At 37.6% G+C, this 26,609-nt stretch overlaps 1 protein-coding gene across 4 annotated transcripts in view; it reads right to left on the bottom strand.

The window, feature by feature from the left end:
• Positions 1-4,803: 4,803 nt before the first annotated feature.
• PRKACB (protein kinase cAMP-activated catalytic subunit beta) overlaps positions 4,804-26,609 on the bottom strand; it is a gene marked incomplete at its 5' end in the record, with an annotated part of 70,408 nt that continues 48,602 nt past the window's right edge. For 3 of the 4 annotated variants that reach the window (XM_080348464.1, XM_080348463.1, XM_080348462.1), the window contains 9 exons: positions 4,804-7,734; positions 11,378-11,542; positions 13,611-13,733; positions 15,156-15,251; positions 15,921-16,047; positions 16,571-16,653; positions 17,117-17,215; positions 20,485-20,613; positions 21,564-21,625. In XM_080348464.1, the coding sequence (XP_080204590.1) occupies positions 7,609-7,734; positions 11,378-11,542; positions 13,611-13,733; positions 15,156-15,251; positions 15,921-16,047; positions 16,571-16,653; positions 17,117-17,215; positions 20,485-20,613; positions 21,564-21,625 (1,010 nt within the window). In that variant the 3' untranslated portion in view covers positions 4,804-7,608. The remainder of the gene's footprint in view (positions 7,735-11,377; positions 11,543-13,610; positions 13,734-15,155; positions 15,252-15,920; positions 16,048-16,570; positions 16,654-17,116; positions 17,216-20,484; positions 20,614-21,563; positions 21,626-26,609) is intronic. The other variant, XR_013922409.1, reaches the window with a different exon arrangement.

Raw genomic sequence — 26,609 nt, 5'->3', positions numbered from 1 at the left:
TACAGCAGCTGACTGCCGTGCAAGGCCAGCGGTACCTTTCTGCTTTTCCGTCCTCCGTTTTCCAAGACTGAATTGCTTAAATAAATCTTCCTGCACCTGAATTACATCCACTTCACTGAGGATTTCCTGCCCTACTTATTTTATTGTGCTCCTTCTTATTCTAGTAGTTGCTCATGTTTAATAAAGCTACTGTCCAGACTTAAACCCTTGTTATCTTAAAGCTTATACTTTATATAGAAAAATCGTTGTATAAAACACAACTCATTCTGCCCATACAAACAGTAGTACCAGCCACATATTTACCTAGCTTGTGATAATGTAGCAAGAAGCTTATAAAAAGTATTCATATGAAATACCAACACTGTAAAACAGAATCCAGCCTAATAAAAATATTTTATATCAATGTGGCTCACATCTCAGTGAAACAGCTGTTAAATCTATGGGAAACCTGAAAGGTAGTGCTTTGGTCACAGAGAGTGAGGCAAATGAAAAAGCACAACATGTTGATGCACACAAGAATGGAAAAATACAGTTATAGACAGAAAAATACCAATAAAACACAAGCAGAAATCTCAACTACTTTTCAAACACTAGATTAAGAAATCAGTGCTAGCTTTTTTTCCCACTTTGCTGGGAAGCTTTTCTCCAAGAGTGAAGAACCTGTCTGTAACTGAAAAAGCATCAAAAGCTTGATTTGGATACCTTGGTGGCCCAGTGACCCACTTGGTGACAGTGCAATTCACAGCTGCTTTTACTGCAGGAGAGGCAGGAACCCGGCCACACCAGACAGCTTTGCCCTGTGGTGCTCTTGGGGTGTGCTGCGTATGCTTCTGCTCCTCCTCCTTGTTCTTCAGGCAATATTTATAGGAGTGAGGCTGCCATCTTCTTAATAAATGGACAGTTATAGAATCCTGGACTAGTTTGAGTTGATGTTAAAGATCGTGTGGTTGCACCCCCCTGCCATGGGCAGGGACACCTTCCACTAGACCAGGTTGCTCACAGCCCTTTCCAGCCTGGCCTTGGACACTGCCAGGGATGGGGCATCCACAGCTTCTCTGGGCAGCCTGTTGCAGCACCTCACCACCCTCATGGGGAAGAATTTATTCCCTTATATCTAATCTAAAATATATATTCTACTAATACATAAACAAACACTCATGGTTGGTATTACATATATTATCTGACATATTATGTGACTGGTATAGTCCAAATTTCTCATTCCCTACTGCTCTTCAACATTTTCCAAGTCTCTTGTTATTACTATATTCTGCAGCTACCGTCTCTTCCACACACTGTTTCGTGCCATACAGATGTGCCATCTACTGGCAAATTAATGTAACAGGAGTATTTCGTTACAGAAAAGCCACATGAAGGTGGAATCATGATTCATTTTGGTTTACAGGCTTCTGTAGGAATCTGGAACATAAAAAGAGTTCAAGAAAAGTCGAAGTTGAATTCGGTTAGTCAGGTAGTTGCAGAATTAATACAAGTTTAATACTAGAAATGCCCTAAAGCATAGCTTTGGCTTGTATAAATCCTGAGTGAAAAAGCATTTCTGTTGACATTTCAGGTTTCCTTGTGTAGCTTTAAAGAGGCCAACTAATTTTTGAGACTAGGGGGGCATATTTCCCCCCCAGCATTCACTGCAACGCTTCTCTTGGCAGGAAACGTACCTTGCAGCCGGCCCAGCCCCGTTCAGAAAGTCTCTTCCAGAATGAATGAGCTCTGGGTACCCTGGCTGTGGAGGGCGGCTCTCTGGTGTGGATGTCCTCATGGAGCCACCTCCCTGGGCTACGTCCCAGACCACAGAGTGGTGACTTCTACAGGAGAAACACACTCCTGACGTGAACTCGCATCCTAACATTAAAAAACGATATCACTACTTTATACAGGTTATATCATGTAGGCCTTGGAATGATTTTGCCACCACGGTCTTGTTTCTGGAGCAACATAATGTCTTTACCAAGGCTACCTGCTCAGCTCCTCTCCTAGTTTTGCCCACCGGTAAGCAAGCTTGCCAGATGCAAACTTCCCCCCATATGCATGGTAAGGGAATAAAGGGAAATAAATGTAATGTATTTACTGGGGGCATATTGTTTTGTTTTGTTTTTAAGGTGGAAGTTTAAAGATAGATTATTTTATAAACTCTGAGCATTTATGAAATAACTAAGTATTGTTTAAAGTCAATAAACACACCTGTGAGACAAACGAATTAAGTTGTTTCACTCATCCAATGTGTTGCCTACTATTAATGGAGTCCTAGCACCTAGATCCCCACTTTTTCAAACATCAAGTGGAAAGATGACAGTAAAGATGGAAAAAAATGAATGGACATCCCAATCAAGCATTCATTTTGATGAACTATTACTTAGATAACTATATATACACATTCAAAGCAGCAATAAACATACACAGTAAAGAACAAAGCTTCCAGTAGAAAACAGTTGTTGTGATATAGCTGTGTAGACCAAAGCATTGATATGTCACTAAATGTAAATGAGGTGTGATGCTTTTTTTTTATTTAATCAAATTATCCTGATGGTGGAATAATCTCAAAAACTTAAGCAAGCCTCTCCAGCAGTCCAGTTTTCTTTTTCTTGCACAAATCACCACTATTTATTCCTGTAACCAACTGGACACATTGAAAACATTTTGCGCTACATGCCAGGCTGCTGAGACCTTGCTCCATTTGAGCCAACACACCCACACTGTGTCCTGTCCAATCCTGCACAGCATCTTGGAAGCAAAGGCAGAATTCTCTGCTCTCTACCTCCCGTCAAAGGAAAACATCTCTTACTGTGGTTGCGATGTACGGCAACAGATCACTGACCTCTGTCCTCAAAGTTCTTCCAACTGGAACAACCTCTTCATCCTAAAGAGCCTTTGTGCTGCAACCACGTCCATGTGCCGGGCAAGGTGTTTTCACGGCCTTGTCCTTAGCAAAGGTGCCTCATCCTCAGACAAGCTGCTTTTTAACAGCAACAGCAGAATTTGCAATGAGATACTAGATTGCTACTGCGCAATCAAAGTCTAAATCTTGTACTCTGGCCACTAATAAGGAATGTGCCAGTTTGTCACTGGGTCTTCTACATGCTTCACTTACCATAAATAAGTGAATACAAATGAACACCACAAATAGGTTGCTTTTAAAATTTAAAGCAAAGAGCCACATAAATACAATTTTTATAAATACATTTTTGCAATGACATTTGTATTTTGCCCTCAGAGGGAGGGAACAGGACAAGGCTGTAAGGATTCTAAAGGAATATTTACTGGCTTTGAAACAGACTATTGGGAACTCCTCCCAGTGATTTTGTGGAAACCTCAAGCTGCTGCAATCCCACTGAGCTAAGAACTTCTCACAGCAGTGAATTATAAGAATAAACTACATTTTCAATACACGCAGCCTTCAGGTGGGCATCACTTTCTGTAGTACACAACGGGAAAAAAATATAAGGCAACAACAAAAGGTCAAAATGTGACTAGACCTCAGATTTAATTCAAACTTCTACTCACATCACCAAATTCAGAAGTCAAAGGGAAGCTGAGATCCTGTGTTGCCCCGAGATATCAGTCTTATCCTTCTAAAAACCCCAACACTTCACACAATTCCTGTGCAAGATGGCAAGTATTTTCTATGTAGAGACTTTCACACATCCTTGTGGAGCTTGAACTGTTTTACTAGAAGTGATCACTGCCCAGCCTGACATTAGACAACTCGTATTTACCTCTTCTGTCTGAGATCTCAAATCAAGCTGTTAGTTAAGAGATAATTTTAAACATGTGCAAGACCCACTCTTGTAAACCTATGGTGGTCGTACAACTTTTTGGTTTTTTATGGTCAAACACACCCAGATCAGCTATATACACCCCAGCTGGAGAATGGATCACGGTTTACCAGCTTCTTATGGAACAGTTCTCAAATTCTTATCTGGGGTAAGTCTTCCTTACGTGTGGCAAATTAGAACAACAGATTAGAATGACACCTTAGAATCTGCTGCTCGACATGCTGTTTGCATGGGAGCTCTCGTAAAAACAGAAGACAATATTTCTGCAGTTTCTTAGCTTGGCTCTAGAAAAAGTACAAAGGTCTTTAAAATGTAATGTGGCATTTGTATTACAAAAGCAAGAAGAACACAAGAGCACAGGCAGCAGGCATACAGCAGAGGCACAGAGCCCGCAGCTCTGCTCAGACAGCAGGAAAGGGAGCAGTGCGGTGCCAGAGCCTCTCCAAACATGCTGCCACAAAAAGCCTCAGGGCAGACGAGGCCGAGCCCAGGAACAGTCTTTACTTCTATCAGTTGTTTCACAGCCACAACGAGACACAGCACCAGTTTGTACAGTGAGATCTGCAGACAATTTAGGAACAGGCAATTATCTTTAATAAAAAGCCTCCAGTCTGAACGTGAAAATATGAAGACAAATGCCATTTCAGGTCATGATCGCCTCGCTCGCCTTTGATTGTCCAAGAAGTGCAGCTCACCGAGTTCTCACGGTGCCCTTCACGTTCTCCACACACCCTGGGGTTAGTGTAAAGCCTAACAGGTCCCAACTAACGTGTCCAGTATCTTTCATAACCTTTTCCTCTCACTTTCAATCCCCCTTTGCAGTGTGTGGGGAGACGCAATGGCTCTCATCACACAATGTTCTGATTCACAAAGAAGCAGCACAGGTGTTGTACATAATTTAATTTGCACTTCTGTATATAAATGTTTACTATATTGCACACTATTGCAGCACTTAAAAACATCTAATTATTTGCAAAAATTAGTAAAATACTTTAAAGGATTTAAAAATAAGGGTTTTAATGCAACTGACAAGATAATAAAAAAGCAATTTACTTAATGAGATACAATCCTTTATGTTGGAAATGAAAGTTACATACAACTAGAGTACAATTAAAATATACCATGTAATTCAACACTTAATTCCTCAAATGTGTAAAATTAACAAGCTTCTACTGTCATAGATATACAATTTTTCCATATTGTGAAAAGAACTTTTCAAATTAAATACAGGTAACATAATATTCTGTAGTTATATTTTATGACTGTGTTTAAATGAGAGGGCTGTATAATACTCACATTGTCAAATGTACTCACTAATGCCTTGGAAATTGCACACTTCCCCTCCTTTTCCAAAATAGAATCTCATTTCCATACTGAAGTCTATTATGCCATATTGGAAAAGTATTTTACTTTCTAACAGGATTTTCATAAAATTAAAAAATAGCATAATATCATGGCATCAAGATGACTTTTCCACTTATGCCCACGTAGAATTTAATCTGGTTATCAGACAGACACGTCAGAACCAATTTCCTAGACTTTCGTCTTATTGTACACGCAAGATGAATGATTACAGTATTTTACAAAACAAAAATCTCTGAGCCTTGCTAGAACTGTAGATCTAATGATTAAAAATTAAAATCATAACAGAATCAAATTGTGATCTCCAACATTTATTAAAATCTTTTAAAGTTCATAAACGACAACAAAGTTACTGTAGAATTTATCGCATACAGCTAGCATACAGCAGCATGTCCTTGGTCTAAATGAAATACAAAAGATTTTAACATTTTCATACAAAGGATTTCTTTAAATTTATTAATGTGACGATATATCTTTGTTACATAAAATTTGCTACAGCAAAGTATCTTATACTTTTCTTGCACATATGTAAATATGGGTGGACAAAGACTGCATTCAGTGTCAGCCTCCTAATGACGTTGTGCAAAAATGCTCAACAACCTAAACATACAGAATGTTGGATGGTACGTTTCATACTCTTTTGTAAAATGTCTACAAAGGCTTTTCTTAAAGGAGTCCAAACAGGTTAAAAGGAAGGAACGCCAGTGGTTTATTTGCACTGACATTCAAACACATACAATGGCTATGTATCAATATAGCTCTGTTTGTTTTTTTTTTTTTTAAAACAATTCATCCTTGTATGCATGTAATTTTATCGTAAAATGTGAGTCTAGTTTAAACTGTTTAGATGTGCTGTTTTAAGACAGGTCACCGAGACAGCCAGAATCAAGTGTACAAATAAAACTACTATGAATAAGTTTAAAAGCAACCCCCAAAAAAGTGCTGAGCCACTTATTATTAACATTGAAATAAATGTGTAGAAGTGCCCAAAGCTAGCACATGGTAGCAGTATCCTTTAAGTCAGTTGGTGAGAGTATACAAAATATAATTAAGCCCAAATACTTATATCTGTGTGACCATACATTCTGTTTGATTGAAAGAAAGTAGGTTAAAAATGAAGACACAACGCAACTAAAGTAAACCCAGCTGTTGCAGTTTTTAAACTTTGTCTCTTTTCTTCATGAATGAAGTGCTGTAATTAAAAAGAACATGATTGTAGCAGTACTCCATCCTCAGTTTACGAATATAGTATACCAGAATAAAAACTTGGCAATAACCTCTTATTCTTAACAGCTAACAAAAAAGAACCGTGTTCACCCAGCGATGCATCTAGAAAATGATTTTGCATTTGCTAAACCATTTGTTTTTCGTAGCTAATGACAGAGCGCATTTTGCTTTTTGTGGTATGCCGGTTTTTATTTTAACGGATGCCTTTTTAAGCAAAAAAAGCTCAAAACAAGGAATACGTTGGGAGCCCAAACACTGGCTTTTTTTTTTTTTTTTAAGAAAAAAAAGAGTGAATCAAAATGAATCATATTCTCTACAATACTGACCAAAACTTCCTTTAAGAGTTTAGGGTTCGTGTTCTTAAAAAAGCCATTTCATACCTGCCAACTGAAATGCTGGTAAGTTGACTTGATTAAATATGGTCCAAAATCCAGACCAGGTGGATTTACTCCCTCTCACAAGACTGTAAGCTTTCCATGGTACAGTCTGGTTATGGCAATTGACCTGCTGCCAAGGTGGGAAAGACAAAGGAAGGAGGCAGTGATGAAAACTGCAGGGATGTAGAAAACCAAGGCACGGGGTCTAGCTACTGTCCCCTACTTAAGCCATCCAATTGACTCTACTGAATTTTGGTCAGTCTCCAGGAAGAAATGTTTTTAAGTTAATTTAGCAGACATTTATATGGCGATAAATACTACCTTCAAAAATGCTAAAAATGTTGGCTAGGTTCAGTCTGAGCTACTAAAAAATTATTATAAATTGTAGCATCAGACACAAGACAGACAATTATTGGCTGGCACAGACTAGAAGCAACATTTATCTTTCACTTCAGTCTAAATCACACTAGCCGCAACACCTTCCATTTCACTCACACAAATAATACATTATTCAAAATAAAATGGAGCATTCTTGGGTAAAAAACTACTTCATTTTAAAGGGGGAAAATGAACAATACACAGAAACAAAGAACGACAGAAACCAAAGTTAAGCAGGAAAGTGGTCTATTATTCTGTGTTACTGCACAAACAGTGCTTGCTTAATTGTGCCTAGTTAGAAGGGTTGGTGCAAACTGCACACATGGAAGATGGCAATAAAGACCTCAGTCAGCTTTGTGGAATGAAGTAACTAGGTAACTGTTTTGACATATGATGGTCTCAGCTCCACCTCATCTGTTAACAGAGTGCAAAGATCCCAATGTGAGCCCTGATGTCATCTTGTCCTCTTACTCCTACTAAAAATCAGCAAATTCTTTTGCACATTTTTCTGTTAGAGACGCACGAATATCTTCTTCTTCATAGTCATCAAAGTTGCTGGTATCTCCAGGGCCTCTGCACTTTGGTATGAAAGGAGCTTCTACCTGTTTTTTGGGGAACAAAAAAAAAAACCACATTAAGTATTACTGGCCTTTGATTTAACATTGTAATAATGAGCACAACAATATTACCAGGACTCCTCAAATCCTGCCGAGAAACGAGATATCACAGCTTAAAGTCATGGCACAAAACCAAACACAGCCTAAGAAGGTGAAAACCTAGATGGATGAATGTAAGTTGAGAAAGACTAATATGTCACTGACAAACATCAACTAAAAATTACTTCTACTTCAAAACAAAGTTTACTTCTCGCTCCCAACGTGGCAAGGGCTGCATGTCACCGTCGCATAGTCATGATGGAAGCGGAGTCGATTAATCACCATCAACACTGCTCAAAGATCTTAGGACCGTTTGGAACCCGTGTCCTCCTTTTTACCAACAGTCCTCTATTTTCAAATAATACCGACCTAATACAAGTTTAAAACCATTTGTTCTCTATCTCCTACCAAGCTCCTCCCAGGAACTGTGAGAAGTGAGAGACTTCTTGAAAGCAGGCCACAACTGGGAGACCAGCAATGCCTTGAAGGGGTCACTAAAAGCCTGCACAAAAAAGCCAGTGCAGTGCTAAGAAAGCCTTTGATACTGTGGGTCACAGTATTCTCCTGGACAAGATGTCCAGCACACAGCTGGGTAACCACACAGTGCAGTGGGTGAGCAATTGGCTGACAGGCTGGGCTCAAAAGGCTCTAGTAAACGGGGTAATGTTGGGTTGGTGACCAGTCACTAGTGGGGTTCTGCAGGGATTCATCTTATGAAGACATTGAGGTGCACTGGCCCTAAGTGACTTAGACTCAGGATTTGAGGGATTGCTTAGTAAGTTTGCTGATGACACAAGATGGGGGAGAGCTGTTGACACTCTTGAGAGCAAAGAGGCCCTGCAGAGGGATCGGGACAAATTGGAGAACTGACCATGAAGTTCAACATGAGCAAGTGCCAGATTTTTCACCTGGGACATGGCAACCCTGGCTGTACATACAGACTGGGAAATGAGATGCTGGAGAGCAGCTCTGCTGAGAGGCACCTGGATGTTCTGATCGATGGCAAGTTGAAGAGGGGCCAACAGTTGTGCCCTGGCAGCCAAGAGGGCCACCCGTGTCCTGGGTGCGTCAAGCACAGCATGGCCAGCCGGGCAGGGAGGTGACTGTCCCGCTCTGCTCTGCACTGGTGCCTGATTTATCCACCTTTACAGTAAGTAAAATTATAGCAAAATTATTGGGGCAGGGTGTGTGTGTGTGAATCAGTAAATTAAAGAGATGACTTTGTGTAGTAACACTATACACATGCAAGAAACACCAACTTTCCGCATTTATAGACTGTGCTACAATTGTCACATGTGTATCCTTTTGTTCCTAAAACAATATATGTATTTAGGTTATCTATCCAGAGACAATATACACTCCATGTACATGCCTAGTCTACAGAGCCACACATTTGCCATTATCTGAATTGTGTCTCTGTGTCTTCTCAAACTGATTTTCAATTACTCTCTTACAGCAAAGCTCAGAGCACAAGAAATATCTTATTTACTGCTGGAATTTTAGAACATGTTCAAATGAGATGCCTCAGACTTTTTTGCTATTATCTTCACCAAGGAAATTGTTGAAAAGAGATTGCAGCAGATAACACCGGTTTATAGAAGAAATACCTGTTTAGCCCTAAGTGCAATCATATTATCAGGCAGTACTTTAATAAACAGCACAAAGAAAACAAGACTCGATATTATCTGAAATATTAAGTAATTCACCGGTTCACTTATGACTGTAGCACAACAAATTATTCACATTATATTAGCTGCCAAGGAACGCTATATTTAATCAGGAAAATACATGCTGTGGTAACAGCAACTGTAGAAAGCTGGTAGAAACCCCAAGTTTATTGCTGTATTTCTGTGACTGCTTAAAAGGTATTACAATCTATGCTGTTGTTTCAGAGCCTTAGTATCACATTATTTATTCCTTTCAATTAGAAGCTTCAAACTTACTCAGCGTCAGCTTTCACAGTCCTTTAGGATCAGTAATAGTTATTCTGACTGTACTGTTAAGTTCACATTTTAAAATATTTCCTGTTTCTGTGAAAGTAATTCTCTACAGCAGTGCACTAGCAATGCTAAGAATATTTAGTACAGTATTAAACCAGCCAATTTAATACTATGGGGCCTGCGTGTCCCCAAACAAGATACTGTCAAATGAAACTCAGTGCATATAAATCTGCCTTACAAACAGGCATTAAGAAAGCAAAGAAAGATAATTACAATTCTGCAATGGGGAATCTGTCCTTAAAAGCATCTATACTTAATACCAAGAAAACAGAATGTGTTAATTGTACCCTGTCTTCTCGTAATTAATACATGAGTGAATACTAAAACAACTGTACTGTCAGTTTGTGTAGCCAAACAACCAGTTTCTTTTTATAAACTATTGTTAGTATTTAGGTTTGGCCTTTAAAACACTGCTGTGACAGCAGCAAGTTCATGCCTCTATAGTCAAGACTGTTAGCATCTCAACAATGTAAACCAGTTCCTTCAAACATTATTATTTAACCTTTTTACCAATATCTAGACGCAAAATTATTTCTCCACCTGAGTCTCCTGGGACAACACCAATGAAGTTATTTTAGGCTTTTATTGTGTCTATTGAAAAAAGAAGAATTCAGAGGCTGCATTTAAGAGAACAATTTCTTAGGAGTCTGTTTCTAGAAACCCATTCATCTACAGGTATTTGACTCTGCCTTCAAGGGGAGAGGGAGCTTCGGAGCTACTCAAAGACAGACCTAGACTGAACTGTCACCATCCTCATCCCCCTGCCCAGCTCCGCTTCGTTCATCCCAGCAGCCACTAACGTGCTCCCTCCTGGCCAGTATGTTACTGGCTGCTCACACTCTGAAAATATTCCCAGTTTCTCTATTGCCTTCCTTCTTATGCAGTCTGAAGTTCATAGCGCAGACTGGGCAGGGAGTTTCTAAAAACCACATTACAAGCCATGTTGGTCAGGCAGGTCTAGAAAACCACCCTAAAAATGGCAGAAAAAAAGCCTTTAGCAGCTCATGGAACTGCAGTCCACTAAAGCGTAGCGTAGGAAGACAAACTCCTCAGCAGACACTGAGGGCTGAGTAGATGCTCTCTACATCTGACCTGGTCCCAGTCACAGATAAAGTGAGAGCAAAGAGGAGGGACCGTACCTCTTCGGCAGCAAAATGAAAACTGGAGCTTTGACTAGAGCTCTTCTGCACTAAAGCAAAGTCTGACTGCTAGGAACTAGCTGGAAAGGAAAACAGATTCCTCTCTGCTGTGGAGGAGTATTTATAGATGCCACTATAGCAGGGGTTAAATAAAAAGTGAGAGAGACAGGAGATGGCTCATCCTGAGCTACTCCAGAAATAGACTAAAGCATAACATGTGTTAAGGGAACATGAATGTTACACAGAGGTCCAGGATAAAATACTAACGAGAAAAAAACCACAATTTAACCAATATATACTATTCAGAATCTTAAAGATTAAACTACTTTCACCTTTTCTCAGTTTAATTAAAACTTACAGATTTAAGGATGCAAAAAATGAAGAAAACAATTAGAAATTTTACTTCAACCCCTGAAAGACTTATAGTAGTTTTGAACAGGAAGGTCTTACCTTTCTCTGATAAATGGCAATCCAATCTGTAGTTGCAAACCACTTGTGATTCTTTATGTCATTTACACCATTCTTGAGATTTCCATATCGTTTGGTCAAATCTACCTGGAGTAAATTTCTTAGAAGATCCTTAAGGTCTGAACTGAAGTGTGACGGGAACCTTACCTAAAATTATACATCCACAACATTACGAAATAATATACACAATCTGATTCTTCCCAAAGGCAAAACAATGTTCATGCAAAAGGAAATATTTGGACCATTTTCTTCCTCTACAAGCAAATCAAGTAGGAATGCATGAAGGGAGAGATTATTATTGTTGCACATCTTTCTGTTTCACAGAGTCTTTATCAGTACCTTGTCCATTTCCCATTTTTTGAACTGAAAGTTTCTACATCTGAGTTAGGGGAAAACGTTAATTTAATATAATAATGACACAAAAGCTAAATTTAACTTGGTATCTCAACAACACAACATCAGCTCATGGCTTTCTCTATTTTCTAGGAACAAATTTTTAGATTATATTATATACACACACAAGATACGGTATAGTATAGCATAACATGTAAATATACAGATATGCTGTTAAATAACTGAAAATCCAATCTGGAACTTTATGCTGTACTATAATCTGTTTCTGATAACTGAACACATCAATATCAAAAGCCTTCAATAAATAAAAGAGCACTGCTTGAAGATAACACGAGTGACTTGCCAATACAATTCATTCAAACCTGGCTAAGAAATATTGAAAGATGATTCATGGGATATAATTACAAAAGGTTTACTAGCAAAAGATCTATAAACATCATTTGAGATGGAAGAGAGAAGGGGGAAAAAAAGATACACAGAAAATTGCATTTGTCATGCCCATAGTCTCAGCATTTGACACTGACAACATTCAACTGATCAATTATGATGTAAATGCAGAAGATGGAATTATTTAACATAAAAACATGTTGAAAAATCAAGAGGCCTGACAACGAAGGACATTGCTTCAGTTTACCTGTCAATATGGCCCTATTGTAGCACATGAGAAATTCACAGGTTTTAATGAATATAATACTTAGACAGCTGAGAAGTAAGGAAATACTAACTCAATTTTTCAAGTAGAGAACTAAGTGCTTGAGGTAAGATTAAAACAAGACTTAAGGTTATAAAAGAAACATACTGCTAGCTGAGAACTGAATGTTAGAGTTTCCAGAGTTCAAGTCCAGTGCTGTTTCTGCACCCATCCACCTATGGACTCAGTAAAAAAGGTAGATGATCAACTGTACAAATGTTGAGCATATTAGATACTACTGCAAAAAATGCCCCAAGTTTTTTTGTTTAGAAGATAAACATTTCTTTAAAAATTTATCTTCGTAACGTAATTCCTATCTATTCAAGGAGATGGTTGAGAGGTCACAGTATTAGTCTTTCAAAGAGCAACCACCTTCTTGATTTAAATAAGGTCCTAGACAGGAATCGTCTCGCTGCAGTGCACACAGGGCCTGCTGAGGCACCTCCCTTCGCTAGAATTACAGGAGTACAGGAGGTGCAGCACGGAGCGTGTTTGTGCAGGGACAAGGAAGAACAACCATAACAAATCGAGTGAGCACCACAAAACATGAAGATACAACATTGGCTGGCAGGAGAAACAACAGAATGATCACATTTGCACCCTGCCACGCTAAAAGATATTAATGAAAAATAAAAGTAAGAAGTTGGGAACACTTATTTAAAATTGTATATAACAAGGAAAGCTGAACAGAACATTGAACATGCCTTGAACTACAGGACTGCAGGAGTAAAAAGCCTACTATGAATTACAGAAACCAAGAGTAAAAAAGCCTACTATGAATTATAGAAACTCTTAGAAGCTTCTCAAAAGTTGCAAAAACATTCTAGAAGAGAATATTGCTGGGCAAATTAAGCATACAGCTAAATAGTTGTTAATAGTTGCTGGACCATTTTTATGCAAGCATATAATGATATAATACTACAAGGTCTATAAACTTAAATAACTTGCAGTTTAAATTTGAAGGCAGGAACAGATTTTTAGAAGTTTAGTTTTTAGTATTACTGTAGCAATGTCTGTACTTAACAAGTATACATTACAAACTTCTTCCATAACCTTTCCAAATGGCTCACTGTCTAGTAGCCAGCAAATTCTGCATCTACTCCACACAAAACCCAGGTTCTGCAAAGACAAACAACTGCACCTGCAAAACCAGACAGTGGATTCGCTCACCTTGCCAGACACAATCTTCTCATAAATTTGAATGGGCTGATCTGCAAAGAATGGGGGATATCCAGCTGCCATTTCATAGATTAACACTCCTAATGCCCACCAATCCACTGCCTTGTTGTAACCCTGGATAAAACAAGAAATACCACTGTTAGCACATTTCTGATATACTTCAGCATTTTCAACATGTATCTCTGAAATTCCAAGAAAGCAAACACATTGTTGCTTGTTTAATACAGAACGTACAATCTTGTTGAAACCAAACTGAGGCTCACAGATACCTAAAATCTAATACAGTGATGACAATGAAACAGAGATGAAAGTGAAACACTTTTCACATATTCCTGTGCTGAGTTTCAGTGATGCCTTTATGCTGATGTGACAGGAATCTCTGAGCAACAGAAATGGGCACAATTTATTAAAAACAAAATAATCTTGTCACAGAATGACTGAAACTTCTTTCAAAGCTTAGGGAAATTTCATGGAATACAACAAGACATCCTATATTGTATACTACCATCTTTTTGCTTGATTATCTGCGCTTCAGAATATTCGTTTTGATATTTAGTAAACTAGACTTAAGAGCCTAAAATTTTAGTTAATTAGCTGTTATAGACTAATTTATGATCTGGTCTTTAAAGTCTAAACATAAAATCATTAGTAAATCCCATTTAATATTTAAAAACACAGAAAACCCCAGGAACCACATCAGTTTTATGTGTTCACTGAGATATTTTACAGAGATCAGGGCTAAGACTCAGTTTTTCCTGAAAAATCTGCTACAGAGAGTTTGTAGTAGGCACCTTCCAATTTCTACTGCTGCTTTAACTGCATAAGGACAAAAAAGCTGCAAATAACAAACATTTTCTCCCCACAGAACAGTATTTTTAGTTTAATTAAACCACATATTAAATCGATAATTTCACATCATGCATTATGATTGTTTATATCATAAGCAGTTCCATAAACTATAAGGATATTTTTCCTTTGCAAAACAAGAAGGGCTACAGTTGAACAGCTTTATGATAAATAGTATTTCTTCTATGTTCAAAGACTCAGTACAAGACACAAACTGATCAACAGCAACCCCAGACTGCAGGTACTTTATGCGTAAAACCAGTGGTTTGTCACGTTTGATTTCATGTAAAGTGCCTTAAACCTGAAACACCCTGCAACTAGTTATTATACGTGGTTCTCTGGAGCTCCTATTCTAGTCTGCTAAACACTTTAGAATGTGGTCACTCGGATCTGTGGTTTGGATAAGGATGCTAATTAAACAACCCAGTTACGGATTCTTTAAATCCCTTTTTCCCCCACAAGTTATTATACACAGCAAGTATATGTAGAAAGTTCTGTACAATAATGTTTTGGAGTAAGTTTTAGTATACTAGAAAAATGCAACAATCACATTTTGTGTTATTCATAAACAGCTGACAAGTCAAGATTCGATTTTTGCAAGTATCAGCAATTATCTCAGAGTTTAATATAATAATTGGGTCATAAGCTATAACTGCATCAAATGCATGGCTGAAAAACAAGACAAAGTACCTTGCTGAGAATTATTTCAGGTGCCAGGTATTCTGGAGTTCCGCATAACGTCCAAGTTCTTCCTTTTACTCTTTTTGCAAAGCCAAAATCCGTGACCTGTCATCAGAAGAAACAAATTAACTGCAAGTGCATTTTTATGAATAAATTTAAAATTAAGTACTTCTGAAATATTTTGGAAAGCTATTTTGGAAAAATTTGTCTCTCAAATCACACAGTATCCTATGATTCTATGATATAGTGAGAGGTACTTTCAGTAGCCAGTCCTTCTGACATTTCAAATACAGAGAGATAGCAGGTTTCTAGTGATAAACTGAATAAATAACATATTAAGTGTGGGATTTATCTGATACTACATACTATAGCACTTGCTGACATCTAAGCTGGTTATCCTTAACTACTCATACAGACAATGCAGAGAACCAGACATTCTAGGGTACCTTTCATCTTGTTCTAGGGCAGATGTATAAAATAGGTCAGAGGAACAGAGCCACGTAATCACCTCCCTCTCACCACAGACCCCAAGAGAAACCTTGACAACTCGCTCAACTGCAGACAGCTCCATTGTGCATGCTTCATTTTAGTCAGAGGAAGAACAATCCCATGGTTTTAACCATTACTAAGCAGAGGACATTTCAGTGCTCCCTGAAAACACGTTTTCATGCCAACCAGCTTCAGACCATTTATTCTGAGCGTATTTTCCGGAATTACTTAACTCTACATGGTAAAACAAGACTCCACTTCCTAAACATATGAAGAATATCATACCTGGATGTATCCTTGCTGATCAATTAAAAGATTTTCAGGCTTTAGATCTCTGTAGATGAGGTCTAATGAATGGAGGTACTCAAATGTTAGCACTATCTGAGCTGCATAAAACCGTGCATGTGGTTCACTGTGAAGAATTAAAAGAATATTAAGTACCCCAACACTATGCTAAGATACTGAAAGAACCATGTAACTGCCAGGGATAGATAAATTAAATATCTTTTAACTGGCTCTCTTACTGTGTAACAAGGGAAAAAAAAAAAGCATACAGCAAAACATTTAGAACCGATACACTCATTTCCTAAATTTAAGTCTTGCCATTAAAATACACATGCAAATCAAGATTAACATATCCCACAATACGGAGTTTAGACTTAAAATTTTACTTTCAGAAGCTATAAATTTCGGGGACAACATGCACAGGAATTCCAAGATTCTATCATGCATAGATCACAAATGCCTGCATCAACTAACTGAAAAATAAGGCATAACTATAAGTTTTGCATTGCCTGACTAGTTTAATTCCACTAAAAAAGAAGTAAATTAAATGTGCTTACCCCTTCAGAATTGTTTTTCGATGCTAACAAATTTGATAAAACCATCTTCCCAAATTAGCCTTTTTAAAGGAATACGGTCACTAATACTCTTACCTGAACCTTCCGATTCTTCTTAGATGTGAAAACATTTCACCACCAGGAACATACTCCATTACCATGTATAAATTAGAATTGTCCTAAGGAAGCAAGTTAACACACACAAATACATAAGACTGTCATTGAGAACAGTCTCGGGTATAAACCTCAAGCAAAAAAATCTGCAGAACAACTACAAATTTACCATTCTATACATTGGTACAGAAATACATCCTTTGATTTCTCTCAAAGACAGAATGATGCCTAAAAGCTCCCTGCTGTACAAAAGTCAGTTTCCCTCCAAAACAAGGCAATTATCTAGAAGTTTAATTTCATTTTTATTTATTTATTTGGAGATATCTTTTCAATCACCACCTGGTGAACTGGGGTGTGTACAAGTGTGCACACAAGGGCAGGAACTCCTGTTCAACAGTGCCATGTGAAGCACCTTTGCAAACAAAAATACTACAACTAGTGTACTGCATGAGTTCAATGTTTTACTATCTAAATTTTGAAGACCTATTTCTCTGAAACCCAAACAACTACTTTCAAAATAGTGATTACCTTAAAAGAATACTCCAGTTTTACAAGGAAAGGAAAGTTCACTGCTTGTAATATTCTCTTCTCATTCAGTGTGTGTTCTATTTGCTTCAGTTTGACAACCTAGGAGAGAAAAAACAATCTTCAGTTTGACATTTTATAGTCGTTGATAAATTTTTCAGTGTAAAACAATTAGCCAAAAACAAGCTCGTAGCTTTACAGATAATGAAAAACCTTATGGATTACTAGATTAAAAAGTCTAACGACATTTTAAAGAGTAATAGTCATGCAATATGGTTTCCTGATAACTCCAGAAATAGTGCTTCTTTCTACATGCCAAGTATAGGAACCAGTAAGGAAAACATCTCTGCATTTTCTTAAGAATCACTTGTATTTGTAATGGAGATCCTTCTGCAGCCAATATGACAGTTCAATAAAATCCGTTTGATTTGCGGGCCCTTTGCTAAGAAAGGCAGGAAATTGTGTCAGACACATTTAATTACGAATTTTCTTATGTGTGAACAGGAGTAAACTGACTTAATTTACATAGCTCACACATTACTAAGGAGAAATCTAAGCAGAATACAAATTCAAAATTTCCATTCTTATAAACAAGAGTTACTTCTGCCAGACCTTTCAATGGGTTTTGCTTCTCTGCTCAGCAAACATATTAAAACAATTAAATGCTACCTTCTTGGAATCCATTATAATATGAAGCTGCTAACAAGGCAGCAAGTGGCAGATTTCTGCTAAGTTCTCTTTCACAGTAACTAATAATTGGTTTCCTTGTGTTAAACCCCAACATTGCATAATTGATTCTCTCCATTTTACTTAATCCCTATTACACAATTTATCTATATCTCATTTCGAGAACGGCATGATTTCCAAGTAAGGTTATGTTTTGTTTTTCATAGGAAACAAGGAAAAAATGTACAAGCGTGATAAAAACAAGTCTGATTTTGCATGCTCAGAAATCAAATCTAACTGCTGTAAGTACGAGATAAGCAAGATATTCCAACCCTGACTGGAACGGGTTAAATTTAGCTTTTAGATGCAAAAAGTAGCTCCTATGAAAAAAACACCCCAAACACTACTGTTTTGAAATAAATGTCATTCAAATTAAATAGTGAGTTTAAAATATTAGATCTCTTTTGAATAGCAGATCTCTAGAGACAAAATAAAAATTTTACTCAAATCACCTCCTTTGTGGGAAGCGTATATATATCCCTAAAAGGCCTCGGTACTGGAATTACCTTGACAATCAAAGCAAGCGAGGGTTCTGCTGTGACATTGTGACGCGTTCAGCAGCAGGGCTGGACGAGCCTTTACCATCCATCTCACCCTGTGCCATTAGGTACTGGGGAGCGGCGGCAGCAGCACCACCAGTTGAAGCTGCTCGGTGACACTGGATCAGACCAGGGCCTCTGAGAGCCCGGCTTTGCTCACACTGAAGCTCAAGCTCAGGGCAAGTCAGTCACGGCTTCTTGTACATCAAATGGTATCTGGTCATGGTAAATTCTTCAACAGCTTGTTTGTGTCTGAGCTTTTATTAACAATACTTTTTTTCCAAACACAATTACTTAAGAAAACTAGCCAAACAATGTTGTGTTAAAGCCTGCTGAAATTAAGGCAGATCAATGAAGAAATAACAATGCTACACAAAAAACTACTGCTATATCAACATCTATTAAACTTCTTTTTTCTCTCCTCATATCCTGATGAACCAAGACTGGATAACAAAGGGACACACGATATGGTCTTATTTCCAAGTCAAATGAAAATGAAAAATTATAGGCAGCCTGCATATTGTTTGATTTCAGACATCTGTATGCTTTCTATAGTGTACAAAGTGATAGAAATGTGTTCTCTCTCAACCATCTCCTATGTTATGATCAAATAATAGAAGTTACCAATATAACACTACAATATTTCTAATAGAATACATAAATATATAACTATATGCTAAGTTGTGTAGAAAAAAATGTGTATTTCATAAAGGAACTTCAGATTTCTGATTATAGACAAAATCATCTACTTCTCAATAGAAGACTGACACCTGGACACAGACATCTTTAATCCTGTGAATCTTTTACTGCAAGTCCACTACAATCATTAAAAATGAAAGCTATAGCTTTCCAATTTTAACTGAGAGGTAGCAATGAGTTTTGGTGTTTGTTTTTGTTTGTTTGTTGGCATTTGCTGGTGGGCTCTGGTGCAGCGGTGTGATGCTCATCACACCTCGTGTTCCACCAATGCTCCCTGCAGATGCCACCAGCCACCCTGGGGTAACGGCGAGGTAAAGCTCCACACAGGTGGGAATGGTCTGGGCTCTCTTCCAGTCGTGCTATGTTGGAATGTCTTTTTAATTTAATTGGGTATTTTTTTTTAAATAAAAGCTAGAAACTACTGTTACAGGAGAATGCTGAAGTTGCAAAAAAATTGAGCTTTTCCAAGTAAAAAAATAATGTCAGAATGGACACTGAAAGCTAAGTTTTAGTTTCTTCTTGTCTGACCATTATAAAGCAGTATTTAGCTAAATGACACATTATTCAAGGTCCAGGACCTCAAATCACATGTAAAGTAACTGCAACTCAGGGAAAACGGTCACTGTCACAGTTCCATTATATAAAATTACTCAGGAATGTAATAATGCTTAAGTGCAAGAACCCACACTGAGGCAACACTGACTTTCATTTTGTCAGTTGCTGATTATTAAAGTTCTCATTACCAGATTAATATTTTCTTAGTATTATTTTTATTATAGAGTAGCAATACGTAGTGCCTTACAAAGTCGGAAGAGCTCTCCTGTTGACCACCTTAAAATCTACTGAACTAATTAATGTACTTCTGAAGAACTTGTCAAAACCACTAAAATCTGACTGTATTGATAGATTTCTTAAAAATACTTATTCTGGAATTCTATTTAAAATTTAAACTTTATCAAATGACATTGCTTACTTAATCCAAGAGTAATAAACTGTTAAAATCAGGCTGGAGTAACAATACAGATTCAGACTACTGCACGTAAGTTTTCAACATAGAAAGTGTCTGTTGTGTGACAGCTGTTCTGAGAGAGATGACTGTTCTTCCTATGCAGCCACTATAGATGCAACAGGATTATTACACTATTACGCACACAAAATGTAATATTCAGATGCCACTTAGAGCCTCTTTAGCCTGCTATTAATGTCAGTGGCCACTGTACGAATTTTACACAATGCCAACAACTAAATCTGCTGGCTAAAAAAGAAAGCCAACTCTTTAAAGTATCACCAGTATTCAAGTATGATTAGTAAAAGCACATAAGTGCAGCAAAGTTTAGCCAGTTACCAGATCTTTGTCTACATAAAAATATTTAGTAAACAAAAAAAAACATTGCAAGCTACACCAACCTTCTGTTTGTCCAGTATCTTCATAGCATAATACTGTTCTGTGGCTTTATGTTTCACCATCATAACTCTCCCAAATGATCCTGTTCCAAGGGTTTTTTGCCTCTCAAAATCATCTAGGCCAGCAGTATTCTACAAGTACAAGGATATGACATTATTTACAATTTAATACTCAAAGTCAATTTTAACTGTATGGATTGAATTAATTTATGAAAGAAAATTGAGTAAAATTACATTTATCAAAGACAACTACAGCCAATTATAGTGTTGTTATAATTTCATGCCTGTCAATTTTTAATAAGAGATTTTACATTTCACTCATTAAAGCAGAAAAAGACTTAACTGAATTGTATCAACACTTCTATAATTTGTCCATACTGATAAGACATGCTTAGTAAGAAACATTTAGCAGTAAACAGATCACAAATTTAACATGCAGGTAAATAACCCCCATATGCTTCACAAACAAAAATATTAGAACACACAAAAAATCCAAGCTCTAGAGACAGTTCTACATGAGAGTTGTCCGGAGAGCCTACCACTGAGTACATTTTCCTCAGATCTTAATTACCATAGCATTTCAAATGTTGCTTTAAAAACAAAAAAGACTTTTCCCAAATAACCCAAACCCCCAGGTTCACTTTTTGAGATGTTTCCCTCTAACAAGCTCCTTAGCCTGCCCCCAAGCCCCATGCAGTAGGACTTAATACTATCAATTCCCCTTAATACCACTGGAAAATTATTAACAGGGTAAATTACAGATGTGCCGATACTTAAAGTTATAAAAAGCCAGATAAAATATGCCAATAGATTTTGACTCTTGTCATATTGATGGTGAACAACATCATCAGCGAGAGAAAGCTCTTGTTCAGTATGAGTATTTCATCAGCTCAGAGCTCGACAAGACCCAAGAGACTTTGCTGATGACCTTCAATGACAAAACTGACATTAGAAATGGAAACTTCTTTAAAAATTGCCTTAAATTGTTTTCTGCACTGCTCATAACACACTGACGACATTATAAAAAAAACAATAACAAAAAAGCAACAGAGAAAATTATTGAATGTTTAAACAACTGATACCTGAGGGGGACTTTCCCATTTTCTTAAAAAGTCTTCTTTGGCTTTGGCTAAGAACTCTTTCACTGAAAGCACAAAAAAGTACATTTTCATTAACGTAATTCATCATGGATGCAATGGAGAAGCTTTGTTAACAAAATATGTAAACTTCATTATCAACTTCTTTCTTCAACTCATAATATGCTGTTTTCACCAGGTATGAAAGCAAGTACCAATGCCTCTAGAGCTGCTACAATATCTCCAGGTGACCTCTAAGCTTTCTGGAGTAACTACATCATTCTACACAAATTACTTAAACTACATCAGCTCTAATAACTCACAATACTGTATACGCAAGCAGGCTTTAAGGTGATGCAAGACATTCTTAATTCAACTGGGAAAAAACCCCTGACATTTATAAATAGCCATTCCACATCTGTTTTTGTTAAATAAAAGTTACATCTTTCAGCTGATTGAGTGTAATGTCAATTGTATTGCTTTTTTCCCTCATCACCTTTATTTAAAGGCTGTTTGCAAGCTCATGTACCAAATGGACAGCATTACTGCAAGCACAGACAAAGCACATGGCTACAACGACACTGCACATCAGGCATGCCCACAGTCAGAGAATAGATATTTTAAATATTCATTTTCTATTGAAATTGAAGGAATGTGTAATATCAAAATTCTGGATGACTGTTTAAAATGTGCACCAACATATTTTGTTCAGATCATCTATCAGCTGTTCTATTTTTTGAATATCAATTAGCAGCCAGATCAATGGAGATTACTTAACGCAGAGTCATAAACGGGAGGTGTTTCAGACATTGCTGCGGTTCCAAAAGAGTCACAGAATCAAGAAGAAAATATCATACTGTTTTTGTGTTCTCTGAATCATTTCACATAATATAATGTTAATAACAGTGGATTTTCTGTACTGCGATGTTCTGACACAAGCAATTTCTAAAAATACTCAGTGTGCGCCAAGATTATTCTGGTCAGTATCTAGGAACGTACATTTTAACAACTGTATTCTACCTTCTGATGGTCATTAAAATATCATGTTTATAAGGGGTTGTAAACAATCACCTGATGAAACAGAACTCTTTTTGTACTTTTCAGAGAATACTAGTGTCTGCACAGAGAACTTTTCAAAATTCTCTTATCGCTCTTCTGTTACTGCTACAGATACAGCAACAGTAACAACAAAGGCAGCCCAGGGAAAGACTGGTCATGAATTTTCTTGTTTTCCTTTTTGCCCCTTCTCAAGTGCATTATGGGACTCAACTATCACAAAACTCAAGGGAGGTCTATGGGTCCCACTGTCACTGGCTCTGCTGGAGCAGCATTCTGGCAGACCTCAAGGTCTTAAAGTTGTTTAAAGCGTGATATCCACTCAGTAATTTCAAGAGAAATAAGCAATACCAAAGAGGAGGAACATACTTATTACCCTAAACTTATGGTTAAGTACAGTAAGAACAACATAGTTCACATCAAATAAACTATTTTATATTGACATTAAAACTCACTGCGAGTTAAAAATATTTTAGTGGGTAATCAGTAAAATGTTTGACATATTTTCACCACACTGGATTAATATTTCCATTGTTTTTAAATTGTTTGGGTTACTCATGTAATAACTTTAAATTATTATAATTTGAAAAAGAGAACAGGATTTCCTGTGGCATGAAATAATTTTTCAATACAAAAAAGGGAAGCTAACGATGTCCAAATTTATACCTGATGATCCTTATTCCATGAGGAGAACAGAGATGACCTGATGAAATGATAACTACTAATAAAAGCTTTTAAAATGTCAATTTATGTCAAAGCAGTACTAACATTATTTTCTCTCAATGACAAAAAAACCCCTAGGATGATCATTAAGAGTACCAAGAAGCTGAGTCTTCAAACTGAACCAGCTATAGCTTAAAACGAACATTAACTTTAGCAGTATGTACCACAACCAAAACATGAAATAATTGGTCTCATTTTTTCATGTCATTTCAGTACATATGTCTTAAAATATTAATTTTTAAGAACAATGGAGATAACATGAGAGATATTTAAGTGTTTCCATATTTTGCACTGAAATACAATTATTCAGTACTTATAAAAATATACAATGATATTTACATGTGGTCATCTTTGTTTCTCTTCTACTCATGAAATAAATGCTGTTTACGGAAAAAAATGTGATTCAGTTGGAAATATTCAAATTGCGGAAGAATGCAAAAAAAAAAATCTCTAATTTCAATAAGCCACAATCTCTCTTTCAATGAAACTTACTCTACTTTGCCTTTGCTCTCTTTTATTGGAAAGCAGCATTGAACATGTATTTGCAAAATAAAGCTACCTAATGGCACTCATTTATGTTAAAATCACTATCTTTTAAAAGCTATTTCATATTCTGTAGTGTGTTTTACTAGACTTGCATTTTTTCCTAATGGGAAAGTGGGTCAAATTGTGCCTGGTTCTCATTTTCAGAGGTCACCTGGGCTCCTGCACTACAACACAATTCAGCAGGTGATTTCAAACAGAATTTAGGCAAATTCAGTGCATACACTTCAGTCACTTCTGAAAAGAGAACTCTCAATTTGAAACAGGATTAAGTACTTCTGAAAATTACATCTCGATCACAAAACGTTAGGTCTTGCTACAGGAGAACACATTTCATTCCTACTTTTTCAAGCGCAGTATCAAAATTTACACCAACTGGATAGTAGTGGCCATTGCAATTGTTGTGATGATGCAAACAAATAGGTTGACTAGATGATGACTTGGAAGGTTTCCTCAGGTGCACATTTTTAGCCACTTTACATTATTGCGATGTGACTCTTGTTTGCTTTTTTAGTTTTTAAACTGTTCCTAGCATCTGTGACTTTGGGCACTAATGAAGGAATGAGCATACCAAAAGTCTCTATAGGTTCCCCAAGGGTTGCAGGAACATTCACCCACACAGATGAGATGATGAAGAGAGGAAAGAAAGAGAAGAAAAAAGTTTTATGCATTTCCACAACACATAGAAAACACAAATACATTCCACCCTTTCCCCTCCCCACTGAAGAAGAGCCCCTGTAATAAACCAGCCCTTTCCCACACAGACAGAATGACTCATGCTAAATCACAGAATGCTTGAGCAAAGAAAAGACAAAAAACCCAAAGGCAGCTAAATTCAGTACGAAAAAAAGATGATGCATCACAGAAATAAGCACAGCTTACAAAACTTCAGGAGATCAAGTTGGCATCTTTAACAATTAATTTATTCCAAGACACACACATCCAAGGAACTGTTGCTAACAAGTGTATCTATCTTCATTGCAGCATGCTGGATCACAATAAAACCTGTAATCGGGTGATCTTCTCACTACTTGGCACTTTGTTCCAAAAGACAGCAAGTGTGAATTGCATGGCATGTGGTGGATAGCATAGAAATGGCAAGCAGTCTCCAAAAAAAAATTCACAATCAAATTTCAGTCTCGTTACCCAACAACAGCAACAAAACTCTTTGTAAAGTCTCAACTTCAGAGCTGAAGTTGCTGTATCCAACTGGAATGCACACGGGAATCCTGTATGGTGGCCATACAAGTATGATTTAATTTGATAAGACTGTTGAAAAACAGAGCCCAGGAAAGAGACATTGATATACAGTTTCCCATAAGCACTGAAGAGCAAGGATAGCTCATATATGGCTGAGCAAAGGGAAGATGAGTATGCAGGGATGTATGCAAAGACCAGCAGACAGCCCCTGTTCGGACTGGTGTCACTGGTACAGCAGAAGTTGGAGCAAAGGAGGCTGAAACAAAAGGAAGAAAAGCTGCTGCACAAGAGAAAGGTGCTGGAAGGAGAGGATGAATCCCAAGTGATGGCACTGGCACAATGAGGGACATAGCAACAGCCAAAATAACTGGAAGCATCAGAAAGGACACCAGCTGGAACTGGGGAGGATGCACAAGTAGTCCAGTGATTAGGTTAAGCACAAACACACAGCATAAGCCTCACTCTTCGTGACCAGCAAGAGCAACAGCTGGCAGGAGAAGCAAGTTTTATGCAATGCAAACACCCAAAGCATTTAGTCAGAAATCTGGGGAGATTCAGAAATAGCAGTAAGAAATGGGGTAACAGCCAAGGAGTTAAAACTGAAAGAAATGAAGCAGTTTTGTAACTTGTGCCTGCTTCAGCTCAAACCCTGCTCAGAAGCAACGCTCCAGTGCACACACAGCTGACAGGGGAAGAGTGATCCCCTGTGTATCAGCGCCAGCAGGAGGCCAGGCCCACGGAGAGCTGTGCCCACAGCCAGGGCAAGCGGGCTGCTGGAGAGACTGTTGTGGGAAGCAGGACTCAAGAGCAAGGGGTTCCCAGGCAATACTGGCTTACAAAGAGGTATTAATGAAAAACAAACCAAGAAATGCCCAACCAGCCAACAAAACTCACAAAAAAATCCAGCCAAACAAAAGCATCCATAGACAGGTCCCCGTTCCCCTTAAAAAGAAAACACCACAAACCAACCAAAAAACACACAGCCATCAACAATATCAAATGAATAAACCCTACCACGCAGAAAACCAAAAAGCCCCTGAGCCCACCCCAAACCAGCAGATTTATCATCTAACCGTATATTCACGCTACGCACAATACGTTTATTGATTAACTTTTGTACAAAGAGTTAAACATAAACCAAATTATTAACAAATGGAATACCACTACTATAAACTGTACACTGGCCTAAAACACAGTTGAAGAGTGAGTGAATCAGAGGAAAGCTCCAGAAAGAACCTCCAAGAGTTTCAGGACATCTCTGCAGGGCACAGTGACAGCAGAGAGAAAGGCTCCATCTGTGGATGGTGCAGTCCTGAGGAGCTCCCGGCAGGTACTTTCTGCCTTTCTCCCACCTCCCACATGACTGTATTTGTTATTCTCAAGCACATCTCCCATAAGAGCCAGCAATCCAGAATTTTTCTGCGAGGGGAAGAAAAACACCCCTCCCTCCCCCCCCCAAAAGACACATACACAAAAAGAAAGCATTTGGATGGGATTCATGGCAAGAAAGCAAGAACTAAACTGATTAAG

This window comes from Nesoenas mayeri, assembly GCF_963082525.1.
Source record: "Nesoenas mayeri genome assembly, chromosome: 8".
In the NCBI taxonomy this organism is placed as follows: Eukaryota; Metazoa; Chordata; class Aves; order Columbiformes; family Columbidae; genus Nesoenas; species Nesoenas mayeri.
This window is presented reverse-complemented; position numbering and strand designations above follow the sequence as displayed.